Source organism: Gopherus flavomarginatus, chromosome 3 (assembly GCF_025201925.1).
Source record: "Gopherus flavomarginatus isolate rGopFla2 chromosome 3, rGopFla2.mat.asm, whole genome shotgun sequence".
NCBI classification, from domain to species: domain Eukaryota; kingdom Metazoa; phylum Chordata; order Testudines; family Testudinidae; genus Gopherus; species Gopherus flavomarginatus.
Window position 1 is genome coordinate 243,504,688 of NC_066619.1, and position 17,328 is coordinate 243,522,015.

Genomic DNA, 17,328 nt, shown 5'->3' on the forward strand with positions numbered 1-17,328 from the left:
ATCTGAATTTGGGTTTACAGTGCAGTGTAGATATACCCTAAAGTCTGAGTAAATAGATTCTCCTTGTAGTATGCCCCATCTGTCAAAAGACCTGGACTCTTTTTAGATAAAGGAAGGGAAACTTTCCAAAGTAGAAGGTCTCTGATGGAGAACATTCTAACACTTGCCTGCTTCTTTATTGTTTTATTTTGAGGGGACTGTACTATGAAAGCCATTGTTGATTGCAATACTGACAACGTGGCACATGGGGAGAGTGTCTTAGGACAGCTTAAATAAAACTCATCTAAGATTACCAACAAAATAACTAACTTGAACATAAAGGATGGGATGAACATTTTTATTGTATTTGATTTTATTTAATGGCTAGTTGGAGGGGATGGTTTAAACCATGAGCTGTGGTGGTAAGAGGAAATGTAACATTTTAGCAATTTCTAATTGCAGAACTCTTTCCATCATCAGCCTGTCTTTTCTTGTGTTTAGATGAAGTACAAGAAGTTTCAGTCCCAAAGTCAATAGAAATAGAAGTGCCATCTCTAATCTGCCAGTAAAAAACACATGGTCTTACAGCAGCTGTGTAGCTAGTCATAGCTACAGGACCAGTTCTGGTAACTAGAGTTACCAAAGTCTTTCCAAGTTGCTCAGAAGTTCCTAAAACTTTACCTTCATTAAAACTTGCCAGGTCTGTTCTCTGCCCTGACGGGGTGTATATTTTCAATTTTGGCAAAATGCATTTGTGTTTCTTGCTCCCAATGTCCAAAATGTGTTACCTGTCGAGAAGAGGAGAGGAGAGAAACAAAGTACAAAGAAAAATGTTTTTTAGCAAATACTATGAAATAAGAATAGTTGTTGGTTATATTAGCAATCTGATAGAGTAATGCTGCTACAGTACTGAACATAGCCAGTACAGTACTGAATATAGCCAGTAGATGCCTGCAAACACCGGAAAATAATTATATCTGAGTGCTTTTAGAAAGGGCATCTGCTATTGGAATTTGTTACCTTATGATTCTATTTTGTGAACCGTAAAAAAAAAAACTTAATGCAGCACCCAATTTTTTCTGACAAATGAATAGCTACTGTGTTAAAATCCTTTTTCAAAGAAAATATAGCCTTAATGATGTGTTTCTCTGTGTGTAATCCTTTTTCATTGTGCTGACACACACTAAGATTAAATTACCAAAACAGTAGTGCTTCACAAAATTGTAGAAGTGTTTGCTTGAAATAAAATGTGTGATTTTTATTGCATCATTATATTTTCAATATATTGCAATTGTCCGAACAGCCTTCATTGAATATATGTGTATTTAAAAGGGAAAAATGTGAGACATGTGGGATGTCTTTACATAAATCAGTAATACAGTGAATAAATAGAAAATATATCCAGTGGGCGCTCAGCATTTAACCTTAAAAACGATACACTGAGTACAGACACAGAGGATAATTTTATTATAAAAAGAACTAGGTGGAAAGTTATTGTAACTAGGATTTTTTTTGTGGGAAACGCATTGAACCCTTTCCAGTCAGAAATATCTTGCTTTCTCACTTGCTAAATCCCAGTAGCATATTTGGGTTCTAATCGGAAGGCAGATTGACCTAAACATAGAGGGGTTAGAAAAACCCCAGCTCTGAAGCCAAGCTGGTTTTCAGAAGTGCATTCTAGATCAGGGGAGGGCAAGCTATGGGCCACATCCAGCCCACCAGCTGTTTTAAGCTGGCCCTCGAGCTCCTGCTGGGGAGCAGAGTCTGGGGCTTGCCCCGCTGCAGCTGGGGAGCAGGATCGGGGCAGCTCTACGCAGCTCCCGGAAGCTTCAGCATGGCTCCCCTCCAGCTCCTATGTGCTCCATTGACCCCCTCCAGCACTCCAATGGAGAAGGGACATGCCACTACTACCAGGAGCCACTTGAGGTAATCACCACCCGGAGCCAGCACCCCTGAGCCTCCCCCCACACCTCAACCCATTGCCTCAGCCCTGAATCCTCTCCCGCCCTCCAAACCCCTCAATCACTGGCCAGAATACCCTCCTGCACCCCAAACCCTGCATCCTCAGCCCCACCCCAGAGCCTGCATTCCCAGCCGCAGTCTGAACCCCTTCCGGCAGCCGAACCCCCAGCCATGTCCCTGACTCCCCTCCTGCCCTTCGAACCTCTCCAGCCCAGCCCAGAGTACCCTCCTATACTCCAAACCCCTCATCTCCAGCTACACCTCGCTGAAGCCTTCACCCCACTCCCCCTGCCCCAGCCCAGAGCTCCCTTCCGCACCCTGAACTCTTCATTTCTGGCCACACCTGGAGCCCGCACCCCTAGACAGAGCCTTCACCCTCTTCTGCACGCCAACCCCAAATTTTGCCCGCCATACAATTTCTATTCCCAAATGCATCCCTCGGGTAAAAAAGTTTGCCCACCCCTCTTCTAGATACTACTATTCTATCTGATTTTCCTGCATATCTCCTTCCTCTCTCTCTCTCTCTCTCTCTCTCTCTCACACACTCACACACACACACACACTTGAATACCTGTGATGTGTGGTCCCATTGGTGTAAGGGATGGCTTGACCTTTTTGTTTAAAAAAAGCAAACAAAAAAACTAGAGTTGTGCTAAACTGTGGTAAGCTTTTTCCACCCCCGCTCTATTTTGGGCCGCCTTATTCCAAACGCTGTTTTGGAGCCAGAGACCGCCACCCCTACCAAATCAGAAGTATTAGGAATCCTAGACATTTTGCCATGTTAGGGAGAGCAGGAGGTCAGACTAGATGATCATATTGGTCCCTTCTGACCTTAAAGTCTATGAGTCTAAGAGAACATCTGAGGTTGGATGGAGGTTCCCTGGTTCTTAATTCTTTTGTTACTGTTCTGCTGTGTGGTCCCCTCTATCTCGGTCTCCATTCCAATCCCAGACTAAAGGTAAAATCTATGCATCTCCTGTTCTCACTGAGCAACTATGTGGAAAATACCTTCCTGGTGTTATGATGTCTGAGGGGGTGGGGGCGGGGAAGTTTACTTGGTTCTTCCCTGACACTGTTCAATGAATCAGGTTTATCTGTGTAGCTGATGTTTCGTGAAGTCGTAGAGAGACCCAAGACTGTGGTAAAACTAGGATAAATTACATTTGTCTACTGTCAGGCTGACAGTGGCATTTTGGAATACAGAGTTTCATGTAATTGGAGTTTATAAAATGTGGTTTTACTGTATATTGGATAAGGTGCCTGTATGGAGTCAAACTCCTTCTGAGAAAGGGGCAACTGTGGATAGCTACATAAGGGTGAAAATGGTGTTATGTAGCAAATTCTGAGGGGGCAGAAGTACTTTGGTAATCAGTATGACTTATCAATAATGCAATAGACTGAATTAATATGTGAACTTTACAGGCATAATGGCATACATCTGAGTAGAACTACCTAGAATTTTATGAAGTCATGTTAACTATTTCTATTGTTTTTGATATAGGAAGTTTACTCTAAGGGAATAATCCTGCTCTCCGCGATAGTTACAGTCAGAGTCCATGGGGAAAATAAATTTGAAGTTGTCACAGCTCAAAGGACTTTTGTCTTCCGAGTGGAAAAGGAAGGTAAGCAGAGCACATATTTAAATGACAACTACTAGCAGATTGTATTGGTGGCTATAGGTAAATAACATTGCTAAAATCAGTGTTTTTGTGTGCATGTTGTCACGCTTCCAGCAAAGTCACTGGGATCCAACTATCTTGGGCTCATATGTTGTAGGTTTTTGTGAGAGAACTTTATTCCCTACTCCCTGGATAGGTTACTCCCAACTAGAGGAGAGACTGTTATCAACAGTCTTATGATTCCAAAGTTAGTCTAAAGGCCAAGTCATTGAATCCTCTGTGCAGTTCAGCCCTAGAACTATTTGACAGAGATTGTCTTAGCCTGAGTTTTTCATTCACTAGAACCAAGCGCCTTTCCCATAGCCCAAACTGCCTATATTAAAGGCCTACTTTTCTAAAGCAAATTTGTGCTTTAATCAGATCTGCTGGAATATGCAGACTGTTTTAGGTTGTTTGGTCATCTCTTTGAGAGACTTAATTTATAGAAATCCCGGTTTGAAGTACTGTATTGGTTGGGGAAAAAAGGAGTATTTTCTAGCAGGGTGTTTTTTGTTTTTTGTTGTTTTTTTTTTTGAGATGGCATAAAGCAATTTTTTTCTGGGTATTCTTTAACATTTATTGGAGCTACTTATAATCCCTGTACTTTCAGCCATCTGCTCTGAGTTACTGTTCAGTATAAAAATGACGAAGAGCAAAGTGAAGTTGATGGCTTGGATGTGGAGATCGGCGAAATCTGGCTTGGGTTTTCTGGTGGCTTATATTTAATGTCAAATATGCGGTGTTTCCAGTGAGGTTTTTGATAGTGAATAAGGTTAAATTAAACTAGAGGCCATAGAAATTTCTTGCAGATTTTTTTCATCAACCTGTAGAGTGTATTATGCAAAATCAATGCCAAAAAGTGTGTAAAGCTTGAGTTATTTATGAAAAGTCCAATAAAAATGGAATATTAACTAGAATATATTTATTTATTTACAACAGTGTATGCTAGCACCATTATAGTTAAAAGTCTGTCAGCATTTCCATTATCAACTCCAATTTTTATGGGGTTATAGGTTGGCTATAAATATTTGCTCCAGGCTATAACTTTGAGTGCAGTATCCCAGCCTGTGGTATCTCAGCCTTATCAGGTTTGGCTCAAATCATTTCAGGCATTTTTACATTGTTGGCTGGCTTCAAAATAGACCTGCAATTTTTTTAAAGATTTTTTTTTTGTTTTTTTTAACTCAAAAATATTTTCATTGTAACATGAAATTTTGTAGGGCCATAACCTGCTTTATCTACTAATGCCTTTGGATAATTAGAAAACAGCATCAACTATTATTTTTTATTTGTAATTTTTTTAAAGTGTTCCTCTGTGTGCCCTATAACAAACTTTTTATATGGGTTACAAATTGTATTTTTCTTAAATGTGCAACCCTCTTTTGACAGAACAGCCTGCTTAGGCAGCTGTTGATTTACTGTTCTAAGTAGTATCAGAGGGTAGCCGTGTTAGTCTGGATCTGTAAAAGCAGCAAAGAATCCTGTGGCACCTTATAGACTAACAGACGTTTTGGAGCATGAGCTTTCGTGGGTGAATACCCACTTCCTCAGATGCATGTATCTGAGGAAGTGGGTATTCACCCACGAAAGCTCATGCTCCAAAACGTCTGTTAGTCTATAAGGTGCCACAGGATTCGTTGCTGCTGTTCTAAGTAGGTTTGGGACAAATCAAATGGTCCATACCAATAACTAGAGCCATTTGAGGTACTGAGTAATTTATACACCCAAAGAATCCTGTGGCACCTTATAGACTAACAGACGTTTTGGAGCATGAGCTTTCGTGGGTGAATACCCACTTCCTCAGATGCACGTAGTGGAAATTTCCAGGGGCAGGTATATATGCTAGCAAGCAAGCTAGAGATAACGAGATCAGTTGAATCAGGGAGGATGAGGCCCTGTTCTAGCAGTTGAGGTGTGAAAACCAAGAGAGGAGAAACTGGTTCTTTAGTTGGTAAGCCATTCACAGTCTTTGTTCAGTCCTGAGCTGATGGTGTCAAATTTGCAGATGAACTGAAGCTCAGCAGTTTCTCTTTGAAGTCTGGTCCTGAAGTTTTTTTGCTGCAGGATGGCCACCTTAAGGTCTGCTATAGTGTGGCCAGGGAGGTTGAAGTGCTCTCCTACAGGTTTTTGTATATTGCCATTCCTAATGTCTGATTTGTGTCCATTTATCCTTTTCCGTAGAGACTGTCCAGTTTGGCCGATGTACATAGCAGAGGGGCATTGCTGGCATATGATGGCATATATTACATTGGTGGATGTGCAGGTGAATGAACTGGTGATGGTGTTGCTGATCTGGTTAGGTCCTGTGATGGTGTTGCTGGTGTATATATGTGGGCAGAGTTGGCATCGAGGTTTGTTGCATGGATTGGTTCCTGAGCTGGAGTTATTATGGTGCGGTGTGCAGTTACTGGTGAGAATATGTTTCAGTTTTTCAGGTTGTCTGTGGGCAAGGACTGGCCTGCCACCCAAGGCCTGTGAAAGTGTGGGATCATTGTCCAGGTTGGGTTGTAGATCCTTGATGATGCGTTGGAGGGGTTATAGCTGGGGGCTGTATGTGATGGCCAGTGGAGTTCTGTTGGTTTCTTTCTTGGGTTTGTCTTGCAGTAGGAGGCTTCTGGGTACACGTCTGGCTCTGTTGATCTGTTTCCTTATTTCCTCGTGCAGGTATTGTAGTTTTGAGAATGCTTGGTGGAGATTTTGTAGGTGTTGGTCTCTGTCTGAGGGGTTACAGCAGATGCTGTTGTACCTTAGTGCTTGGCTGTAGACAATGGATCGTGTGATGTGCCCGGGATGGAAGCTGGAGGCATGAAGGTAGGCATAGCGGTCGGTAGGTTTTTGATATAGGGTGGTGTTAATGTGACCATCACTTATTTGCACCGTGGTGTCTAGAAAGTGGACCTCCCATGTAGATTGGTCCAGGCTGAGGTTGATGTTGGGGTGGAAGCTGTTGAAATTGTGGTGGAATTTTTCCAGAGTCTCCTTCCCATGGGTCCAGATGATGAAGATGTCATCAAAGTAGCGTAGGTAGAGAAGGGGCGGGAGTGGACGAGAGCTGAGGAAGCGTTGTTCCAGATCAGCCATAAAGATATTGGCATATTGTGGGGCCATGCGGGTGCCCATAGCAGTGCCATTGATCTGGAGATATATATTGTCATCAAATTTGAAATAGTTGTGTGTAAGTATAAAGGCACAGAGCTCAGCAGCCAGTTGTGCTGTGGCATCATCAGGGATAGTGTTCCTGACAGCTTGTATTCCATCTGTGTGTGGGATGTTTGTGTAGAGAGCCTCTACATCCATGGTGGCTAGGATGGTGTTTTCTGGGAGGTGACCAATGCATTGTAGTTTCCTCAGGAAATCAGTGGTGTCACGGAGATAGCTGGGAGTGCTGGTGGCATAAGGTCTGAGTAGAGAGTCCATATATCCAGACAGTCCTTCAGTGAGAGTGCCAATGCCCGAGATGATGGGACATCCAGGATTTCCGGGTGTGTGGATCTTGGGTAGTAGATAGAATAACCCTGGTCGGGGCTCTAGGGGTATGTTGATTTCTTCTGGTGTTAGTGTAGGGAGCGTCCTGAGTAGATGCTGTAGTTTCTTAGTGTATTCCTCAGTGGGATCTGAGGGAAGTGGCCTGTAGAATTTGGTATTGGAGAGTTGTCTGGCGGCCTCCTTTTGGTAGTCAGACCTGTTCATGATGACAACGGCACCTCCTTTATCAGCCTCTTTGATGATAATGTCAGGGTGGTTTCTGAGGCTGTGGATGGCATTGCGTTCTGCACGACTTAGGTTGTGAGGCAAGGATTTTGTTGTTGTTCCACGATTTCTGCCTGTGCACGCCGGCGGAAGCATTCAATGTATAGGTCCAGACTGTCATTTCAACCCTCAAGAGGAGTCCATGTGGAGTTCTTCTTCTTGTGCTGTTGGTGGTGGTGTTCTCTATCTACGCTACATTGATGACATCTTCATCATCTGGACCCATGAGAAGGAGACTCTGGAAAAATTCCACCACAATTTCAACAGCTTCCACCCCACCATCAACTTCAGCCTGGACCAATCTACACGGGAGGTCCACTTTCTAGACATCACGGTGCAAATAAGTGATGGTCACATTAACACCACCCTATATCGAAAACCTACCGACCGCTATGCCTACCTTCATGCCTCCAGCTTCCATCCCGGACACATCACACGATCCATTGTCTACAGCCAAGCACTGAGGTACAGCCGCATCTGCTCTAACCCCTCAGACAGAGACCAACACCTACAAAATCTCCACGAAGCATTCTCAAAACTACAATACCCGCACGAGGAATTAAAGAAACAGATCAGCAGAGCCAGACGTGTACCCAGAAGCCTCCTACTGCAAGACAAACCCAAGAAAGAAACCAACAGGACTCCACTGGTCATCACATACAGCCCCCAGCTAAAACCCCTCCAACGCATCATCAAGGATCTACAACCCATCCTGGACAATGATCCCACACTTTCACAGGCCTTGGGTGGCAGGCCAGTCCTTGCCCACAGACAACCTGCCAACTTGAAACATATTCTCACCAGTAACTGCACACCGCACCATAATAACTCCAGCTCAGGAACCAATCCATGCAACAAACCTCGATGCCAACTCTGCCCACATATATACACCAGCGACACCATCAGAGGACCTAACCAGATCAGCCACACCATCACCTGTTCATTCACCTGCACATCCATCAGTTTAATATACGCCAGCAATGCCCCTCTGCTATGTACATCGGCCAAACTGGACAGTCTCTACGGAAAAGGATAAATGGACACAAATCAGACATTAGGAATGGCAATATACAAAAACCTGTAGGAGAGCACTTCAACCTCCCTGGCCACACTATAGCAGACCTTAAGGTGGCCATCCTGCAGCAAAAAAACTTCAGGACCAGACTTCAAAGAGAAACTGCTGAGCTTCAGTTCATCTGCAAATTTGACACCATCAGCTCAGGATTGAACAAAGACTGTGAATGGCTTGCCAACTACAGAACCAGTTTCTCCTCTCTTGGTTTTCACACCTCAACTGCTAGAACAGGGCCTCATCCTCCCTGATTCAACTGACCTCGTTATCTCTAGCTTGCTTGCTAGCATATATATACCTGCCCCTGGAAATTTCCACTATATGCATCTGAGGAAGTGGGTATTCACCCACGAAAGCTCATGCTTCAAAATGTCTGTTAGTCCATAAGGTGCCACAGGATTCTTTGCTGCTTTTACAGATCCAGACTAACACGGCTACCCCTCTGATACTTATACACCCAAATTCCCTTTCCTGTGTATGCACAAACTATTCTTGAACCAATCTCAACTTGCATGAATTTGGTCACGGCTGAAAAATATTCAGGGGATGTTTCCAAGAGTTCCTGTCATTTGTGGCTTTGCATAAAGAATTGAAGAGCAGGATTTTTCAAATGTATTTCAGTCTGAGGCTTGCTTGTGAAAGCTTCACTGTGAGAATATCAAAGCACGATTGCACTTTGTTTTTGGTCTCCTAAGTCACATGTTGTGGTTTCTGTTTCTGGATTGGTAGACCATAATGCTTGATAAATAGAAAGTGGGTCTAAATAATCACAGTTCTCTGATTCTCTCATGGCTTGTCTAAACAGGTTTTGCTTCACTTTAGTTAAAGTTAGTTAATTAGACAATTCCCCAGAGAGATTAGGAGCATTTTCTGAAGGGTTACTTTATGAAGATGTAAGGAGGCATAGGGCACTGAGGGTATTTTAAAATATTTTTTCCTTGCCTGTTTTCCACAGGAGTATTATGCTCTGGCTGACATGGATCCCAGGTTTTTGAGGGAAAAGAAGAAAACTGGATTTAAAAATGAGGGGAGGAGAAACTAACTGTGAAATAAGTTTTGTGAGCTGCTTACAGTACACTTTGCATTCATTTTTTTTCTTGTTCCAGGTGGACAAAGTTTGTATGTGAGCAATATTAATTGTGAAGACTTAACAGTCTTAGTACTGGAACAGGTTTAAGACAACTATCTCACTCGGTAAATGTACACTGCAGTGCATGGTTAGACATGTGCACTAGCTCTGCTTGAGCTAGAATGTTCCAAATAGCTGTGTGGTTGGGTGTAACATGGGCAGTGGCTTGGGCTTGCTGTCCAAGTATGACAAGGTTCCAGGCAGGTTTGTGCTTGGAGGACAGCTCAAGCTGCCACCCATGCTACGTCCAGCTACACTACTATGTTTAGCGTGCTAGTTCGAGCACAGCTAGCGCATATCTGTCTACTTGTGCTGGGACGCCCAACTTCAGTGTAGACATATCCACAGTTACATTAATAAGCAATGTCCCAATCCATTTTGAAATCTGAATATGATTTGGTTAGAATTCAACAATGTTTGTGGAAAACTTTTTTTTTATATTAACTCAGCTCCATCAATGACATACATGTTGAAATACTTTTTTTATGCACCTATTGATCTTTTTGAACTATCCACTCTTAAGAGATGTGCTTGAAACACCTTTCCTGAGGTGATCTGTCAAGCTGCTATTCTCTCCTCTTTAAGATCCCTCCATGACACCCCCTTCTAAGATGAAGTTTATAAGAATGAAGTTGAACAGACATCCATGCCCCACCTTGCTGTGCACATACTTTTTGCTGAGTAACAACTTTTTGCTTATCTTTTTGCTGTAATCCTTGTTCTGCCACCAATGTCTGCACCCTGTTATTTTGTCACCTTCTCTTTGCATTCTTTGGGATATGGATAATATCTGTTTGCCTGTAATCTAGACTTATTATACTTTTTAGGTGCTGTAACATAGTAGAAGAGTTGATTAAAAAAATTGAAAATTCAACACTGAAATTTTTTCCTGAAAAAAGAATAATCAATTTCCTACTGTTTCATAACTTATTCTGTGAATTAAATCCCCCAAAGCAAATGGAGTTAAAACTTCCATCATAGTCCTGCCACAAGTGGGGGCAAGTCTAATAATAACTTCCATAATATTCATTATTAACATATATTTTGATCTTAGTCCTGTGTAATAACTGGACAGAGTGGATGAGTGAAGGATTGAATAGAATTGTATTACTTCAAGTACTTCAAATACTTGCTCTTGTAAGCTGTTAAATTAATAATGCATGCAAAGGGTATTCAAACAGGCATTTCCTAAATTCCTTGGATAATGCAGACTTTTTTACAAGGTATACCTTAATGTAATAGACTGTAAATTGCAAAATATTTTTGCATAAAAACATTAGCTATATTATCAGTATTATATAGGCCTAAATTTTCAGAAATTCCTGCTGATTTTGAATTCCCCAGTTTTTGGATGCTGAACTTGAGATCTCTTACTTTGACCATATTTCCATAGTTTGGATTCTCAGCACCTTCAGGAAATTAGGCCCTTTTAATCTGTTTCAAGCTGGCCACCCAAAAATCACTAGTCATGTTGGAGGTAATACCTTCTACTGAACCAATCTGTGTTGATGAATGAGACATGCTGTCAATCTTAGGCAGAGCTCTTCTTCAGGTTTTTCCAGTTAAGTAGTGTTTCTCAAGCTTTTTGTTACAAGCGACTGGCTTGCTGCCTTCCTAAACTGTGTCAGAGAGATCTCAGGGACTGGCACGAGTCCAGGGACTGGCTGTGAGAAACACTGTAGTAAAAGATATTACCTCACCCACCTTGTCTTGCTAATATCCTGGTACCAACGCAGCTACAATATCACTGTTTAGTCACATTTGAAAATTTAAGTGATAAAAGTACTGTGTTCTTGGAGAAGTTGCATGTTGACAATGAGAGTTACTGAAGTGCAGATTCTGTCTTAAGTCTTTACCTGATATATGTTCATGCTTATTCTTTTTCATTCCCCCCACTTCGCCCCCCAGGAAAATAAACCTTTATGCCAACCACTATCTAATAGGGTTAGGAAAAAACTTCCCCTCTGTCCTAGAATTGTCTAGAATAGCGATTCTAGCATTTACTCTCAATCATCTAATATAGACCATTGTCAAAGACAGAATACCAGGTTAGGTGGACTGCTGTTCTGATCTGGCATGACATTTCCTATGCAACACAGTAGCTTAGTCAAAAGAACTAGAGCACCTTCATGGGCATGTAGTGAAGACAGTGGGGAAGCTGCAACATTCCAGGAACATGCTGCACTTCTCTAATTTCCTTTTCCTTCTCCTTAGATGAAAGGATTGACTGGATTAATACAATGCTCAGTGCTTTGAAATCACAGTCCAATACCCCTCAAACTCGAGCTGCTGTCACTCCTGAGAAAAGTGGATACCTTGAACTAAAAGGATACAAAGCCAAAATCTTTACTTTACTTCTAGGGAACAGTGTGTGGCTCTGCAAAAGTGAACAGGTAAATTTTGTCATACATTTTTGTGAAATAATGCTTGTAAAAATGATTGAACTAGTGAGTTAGAAAATTATGCCACTTATTGGATGGTCACATTTTAGCTCTTTGTTATCACACATCATTGTTGTAGTTCTAAAAGGGCTTTTAAAAGCAAAATATGTGTCGCCACCTCCATTGTACAAGAGGGAAAAACAAACTAGTGTTAAGCTCCAGATATCTTTATAGGTCAGTGGGAGAGATGGGGTTAATTTAGTAGATTATGATTACTCTACATGTGTATATTGTAAACAAAGACCGAGAATGTATTGTATGCAGTGGCTGTTATTCAGACTTTTAAACAGTACAGTATGAATAGTATGTACTTTTGATTATCTGTAGTATTTAAATAGTATCTCCACTAAATTTTAAAGAAATGTCTGTATTTTAAGAAGTTTGACTTCATCAGTGTTGCTCATGGTGCACTACAAAATTTTAAATAAACAATGGAAAATAACATTGACACTTTAATTCTGCGCATAAAATCCAGTGATTTATCCACAGATATTTCCTAGCATAATATTAGTAAGGAAAAATGGAGTTCCCACATCACACAGAGATCTTGCTAGCTGGAATTGTTAGGAAAGTCCTAAGGGGAAGGGGGAAACATAGACAAACAAGTTTTGGTTGTTGTTGGTTGTTGTTGTTGTTGTTTTTGTGTTTTTCCCTTCCTCCCTGCAGCCCCTACTCCCAGGGTGGTGCCTTTGTACTGTCACAATCTGACTTTTTTGTTCTCTTTCAGTCCCTCCACCCCCCTCTTTCACTTTGGTAATGCATGCTAAACCAGATATGGTGTCAGAGAGAGCCTCATATTCAAAGACTTGAGAGAAATACAATACCTGCTCTTTTACCGGTTAAAATCTATGTTCCCACTCAAGCTTCCATGTTTCAAATAGGAATTGGGACAGTCAATAAGGTTGATCAGTCTGTAATTTGCCCTCATTGCCTTCAGCTAGGCCTCCTCCTCTGTGAAGCTACCTAGATTTGAGCTGGGGCCTATCACGTGTTCGGGATTGGGTCCCACCATTCTTTCCCAAATATGGCTGCCCATTGAGAGTCGAGAAGGAATTTCCCTCTCTTGACCCATGTGCAGTGCTTGAGGGTATTTTGTATGTAAGGAAGTCTGAGACTCACCGGGTGCATTTTGTGTGGTCAGCTATCAAAACTAATTGATCTGGGCACAAATTGTGGCCCCCGTTCATTTGTTTTTGCCGTTGCCTTACTTAGGCTTATCCTAGTGCTAAACCATATTGTGGCTGAGATAATGAGTGGTAGCTACATCTTATTTTAAGTTTGGTATTTATTTTTGCTAGAGGGAAGGTTTGTCCTAAAGGGTGCACTGAAGAGGAAAGCGTCTTGTTAGGTGCCCTGTGGGGCATTTAGGGTCTCCATCATGATTCAGTCAATACCACAGTATCTAGTTAGTTGCCCTGTAACTTGATATGTTTATTTCAAAAAAGTTTAAGGTTAGTGGTCAGTTAAATGCAGAAATTAGTCAGTCTACCAAGTAGCAATGGAAATGTATTTCATCTTGATTGTCTTCATTTCCCCCAGCAGAAAAGATGTTTTAGGTCCCAATTCTGCAACTTTTTTATATCCATGATCTTCAGGGTGGTTCCATGTGGGTATGAGATCTGCCTGAATGAAACAAGTTGCAGGACTGGGGCCTCTCATGAGTCCCGTGCCTGTCTACAAAGGTAATAGTCCAAGCAATGTCTTTAGCTAATGCAACAGCAATACCAGCTGTTGAGAAACTATATATTTTTTGTACTCCAGTTTTCAGTCAAATACAGAGGAGTAGCCGTGTTTGTCTGGATCTGTAAAAGCAGCAAAGAGTCCTGTGACACCTTATAGACTAACAGACGTATTGGAACATGAGGAATAAATGGGGGAATACCCATTTCGTCGGATGCATGTAGACGAAGTGGGTATTCACCCACAAAAGCTCATGCTCCAGTAGTCTGTTAGTCTATAAGGTGCCACAGGACTCTTTGCTGCTTTTACAGTCAAATACATACACTTTTGTAGCACTTTGCCCACTATACTTACTGTATTGTCATCAACCTAACATCCTGTTTTGTTATCCAGATAATGTTGGGGGCCTGTCTTTCAGAGTGAGTGGCACTGGTGTTCTACTAGCCTCTTCCTCCAAGCTTTTAAGTGGAAAGCGAGGATAAGCCGTAACTACATTGAAATGAGAAACAAATAGAAGTTTGGAGCCATCATCACTTATACCTCCAGGATAAACTGTTACTTAGAGTAAAAACATTAACCAGTTTTCAAAATGCTTGTGACTACAGCTCTGCCTTTTATTTGGAACTGAGTTGTTTTTACTAAAGAGAAACAGCCACATTTTTTTAAAAGTATCATACTTTTAACCTTCAAGCACAAAGCTGCTGATACATTTACAAAGGCAAATTGTACAAATTTGAGGCGAGACTTTGAAAATAGTGTAGCCCACACAATTTGGATCAGATTTTTGAAAGTGTTCAGGACTCAGTGGCTCACATTGAGAACAGCGGAAGCTCTTGGTTGCTGAGCTCTTTTGAAAATCTGGACCTAGATCTGGTCCTGTTTGCATCTGCAGCTGATTATGTCACCAACACTGGAGTCTTGGTTTGATCTCCCTTCTACAACTTGTTCTTCACTAGTTTTCTATTAAGGATAGGAGAATATAAAAGCCTCAAAACCCTCTGTTAAATTTATTTAGAATATCAAGAATGAGTTTTCAGAAAACATTTTTGTAGCCATTATGTTTTATTCATGCTCTAGCTTACTGTTCTTTTGGGTATTTTTTTTTTCCTATTTGTGGCTATAATATTCTTTTTCAGACTTCCTTTAGATCACCACATTTTCCCAGATTTTTTTTATGCTGTTTCTTTGCTTGACTGATTTTTTTTATGCTTTTTTTCTTCCCTCTTTTCTCATTTCTTCTGATGTTTTACTACATTCTCTTACTTATTTAATCTTTCTTTCTTTCTTTCCTATGAAACTTATTTTTATTTTTTTCTTCTCTTATTTTTTCCCATCAGCTAAAAGTCATTTGAAATCGTGTGAAAACAAGTTGTTGTGCTGTTTCTTTTTCTTATTATATTTTTCAGTGACAAGACAGTTCCCTCTTTGGCATCACAGGGAAGGAAATTGTTTTAAGGAATGGAGAGTGTGAGGGGATTCCATGAATATAGTGCATCATATACAAGAATAAGGAAAATAAATGACTTAACTAGAAGAAGTTAAATGGTTGGATGGAACATGGCTATCTTCATCTGGAGTTCCTTGGTGTCACAAGCTGACTCAATCGTCCTCTCACAGGACACCAGTCTGTTCAGTTGGATCTAAATGCTGGATTCCATGAGTTTCTAAGCCCCTGAATCTGGATAGTGATTTGTCACTGTTCCTAGATCTGAGTCTGTCAGGCATACTCCCAGGTGCAGATCCTGCATTTGAAACCTTGGGCAGTGAATTCCCCCCACAGCCTACCCACCTTAGATCTTGGAACCAGTGCAACAACTCTCCTTAGCCTGCAGGTGCTTATATAGACTCTGAGTTCCATATCATCTTGGGTGCCTTGAGCTTTGCAATTAAAGCTTTCAGGGACATTTGGGCAGATAAGCAAAAAATAATGGCCTAGCAAGAGAATTGCTCAACCCCAGGCACTCTACTCTTAAATAGCACTAAAACATACAGATTATTGAAAAACAAACAGTCCTACATACTCTTCCTCTGACTCTGATCTCACCCCTCCTGTGAGTCCTGGATTTCATCAGCATCCATAGTCACTAGGCAGCCATTCTTGCCTTTTCCCTCCTTAGCCTACTCTACTTGCATGTGGTGGTGGATGGAGGCTTCCCTCTTTTAAAAACAGTCTCTGTTTCCCTTTTGCCCATGTGCTTGAGGCCATTGATTCTGGGCACTTACTCCCACCCCCGCAGGGCTGGCTCCACCTCTTTTGCTGCCCCAAGTGATGAAGAAAAAAAAAAAGGAAAACCTGATTGAGCTGCCGCTGAAGTGCTGCTGAAGAGGAAGAGAGGGACTGAAGGACTTGCTGCCAAAGACCCAGATGTGCCGCCCCAATAACGGATAGAGTGCCACCCCTTTCTGTTGGCCGCCCCAGGCATCTGCTTCCTTTGCTGGTGCCTGGAGCCGGCCTTGCGCCCCCAGCTGGCTTCTGTGTAGAGTCATTGCAAGTTATTGGCCCTACTGATAGCAAACCTGTTGCTCCAGTAGGAAAGTGTCATTGAACACTGTGGTTGCGTCATAGCTTCTCAGCCATAGTCTTTCCTCCACTAGGCATCAAGTGTCTGTGGCAAAATGAATGTTTTAATCCACAAAGGAAGCTGCAATGCAACGTGAAAACTGCAATACAAAGTAGAGCCTCTGAATCAAAATGGGGTTTACAAAACAAAATGACACAATTTAACACAGAAGCAAATATGTCCTCAATCTGTCACATGCATTCTAGTATTCCTGAGTCCAGAATTAAGAAAAAGTTTGGGAAATATGCAGTGCAAAACCAGGTTGAGCATATGGCCTATTTCAGTCATTTTAGTTAAGAATTTAATGTGAAGAAAGTCTTTTGTAGCTGCTTTGAAAGACTGTCCCTCTATTCTAATGTTTCCTGGGTATTTGAAAATCAAGAAGGATGGTTTCCCTCTTTAAACATACTACTTTTCTTTTTTGTACTTCTTCCTTAACAAGTAATCCTTCCATTTTGATTTAGTTTGAAGTTCAAACACAAGTGATTCTTCATTACTTTTCTTCCAGCATTTAATTGAAGAGGAAAATAAATAATACAGCTTTGAAACCAGTAGAGTGCTCTAGTGTTCTAAAAATCTGTCTCTTTTGAAAGAGACAGTATTTTACCCAATAATTACCAGGCAAATATGCTCAGGGATGTCTTCGTATCATAGAATTCACATCCATACTAGAACTACACCCACAGTGACTCTCGGGGGTTTATTATAACTGCAGTGCTAAAAGAAGCTATTTAGACATATTGCTATCTTGAAATGAGAGCAGATCTAGCTGATTTGTTGATTTCTATTAAACTTGATAGAGAAAAGTCCAGTGGCACTTTACAGGATTTTTCCTTGTTTTTTAAAAGTAGAGAATAAGTATGAGCCAAAATGCCAGATCCTAACATAACCATCATGAACTTTGTGAAGTTCAGATTGAGATCAGAACTTCAAGTCTCAGGTCTATTTCTCGTTAAAAAGTGATTGGTTTAGCTAGAGCTTCTGGGAGTGATATACTGCTACTATGAAACCATCAGTTTCTTAGACTGCGTATGTAGTGTGGATTTCTTAAACTTCCTCAGTGGAGCAAAAGTGAAAAATAGAACATACCGAATCA

General features: G+C 41.3%; 1 protein-coding gene across 1 annotated transcript in view; it reads left to right on the forward strand.

Moving 5' to 3' along the window:
- ARAP2 (ArfGAP with RhoGAP domain, ankyrin repeat and PH domain 2) overlaps positions 1–17,328 on the forward strand; it is a 219,435-nt gene that overhangs the window by 57,110 nt on the left and 144,997 nt on the right. Inside the window, exons 8-9 of the mRNA XM_050947298.1 lie at positions 3,443–3,563; positions 11,765–11,943. Coding sequence (XP_050803255.1) covers positions 3,443–3,563; positions 11,765–11,943 — 300 coding nt within the window. The remainder of the gene's footprint in view (positions 1–3,442; positions 3,564–11,764; positions 11,944–17,328) is intronic.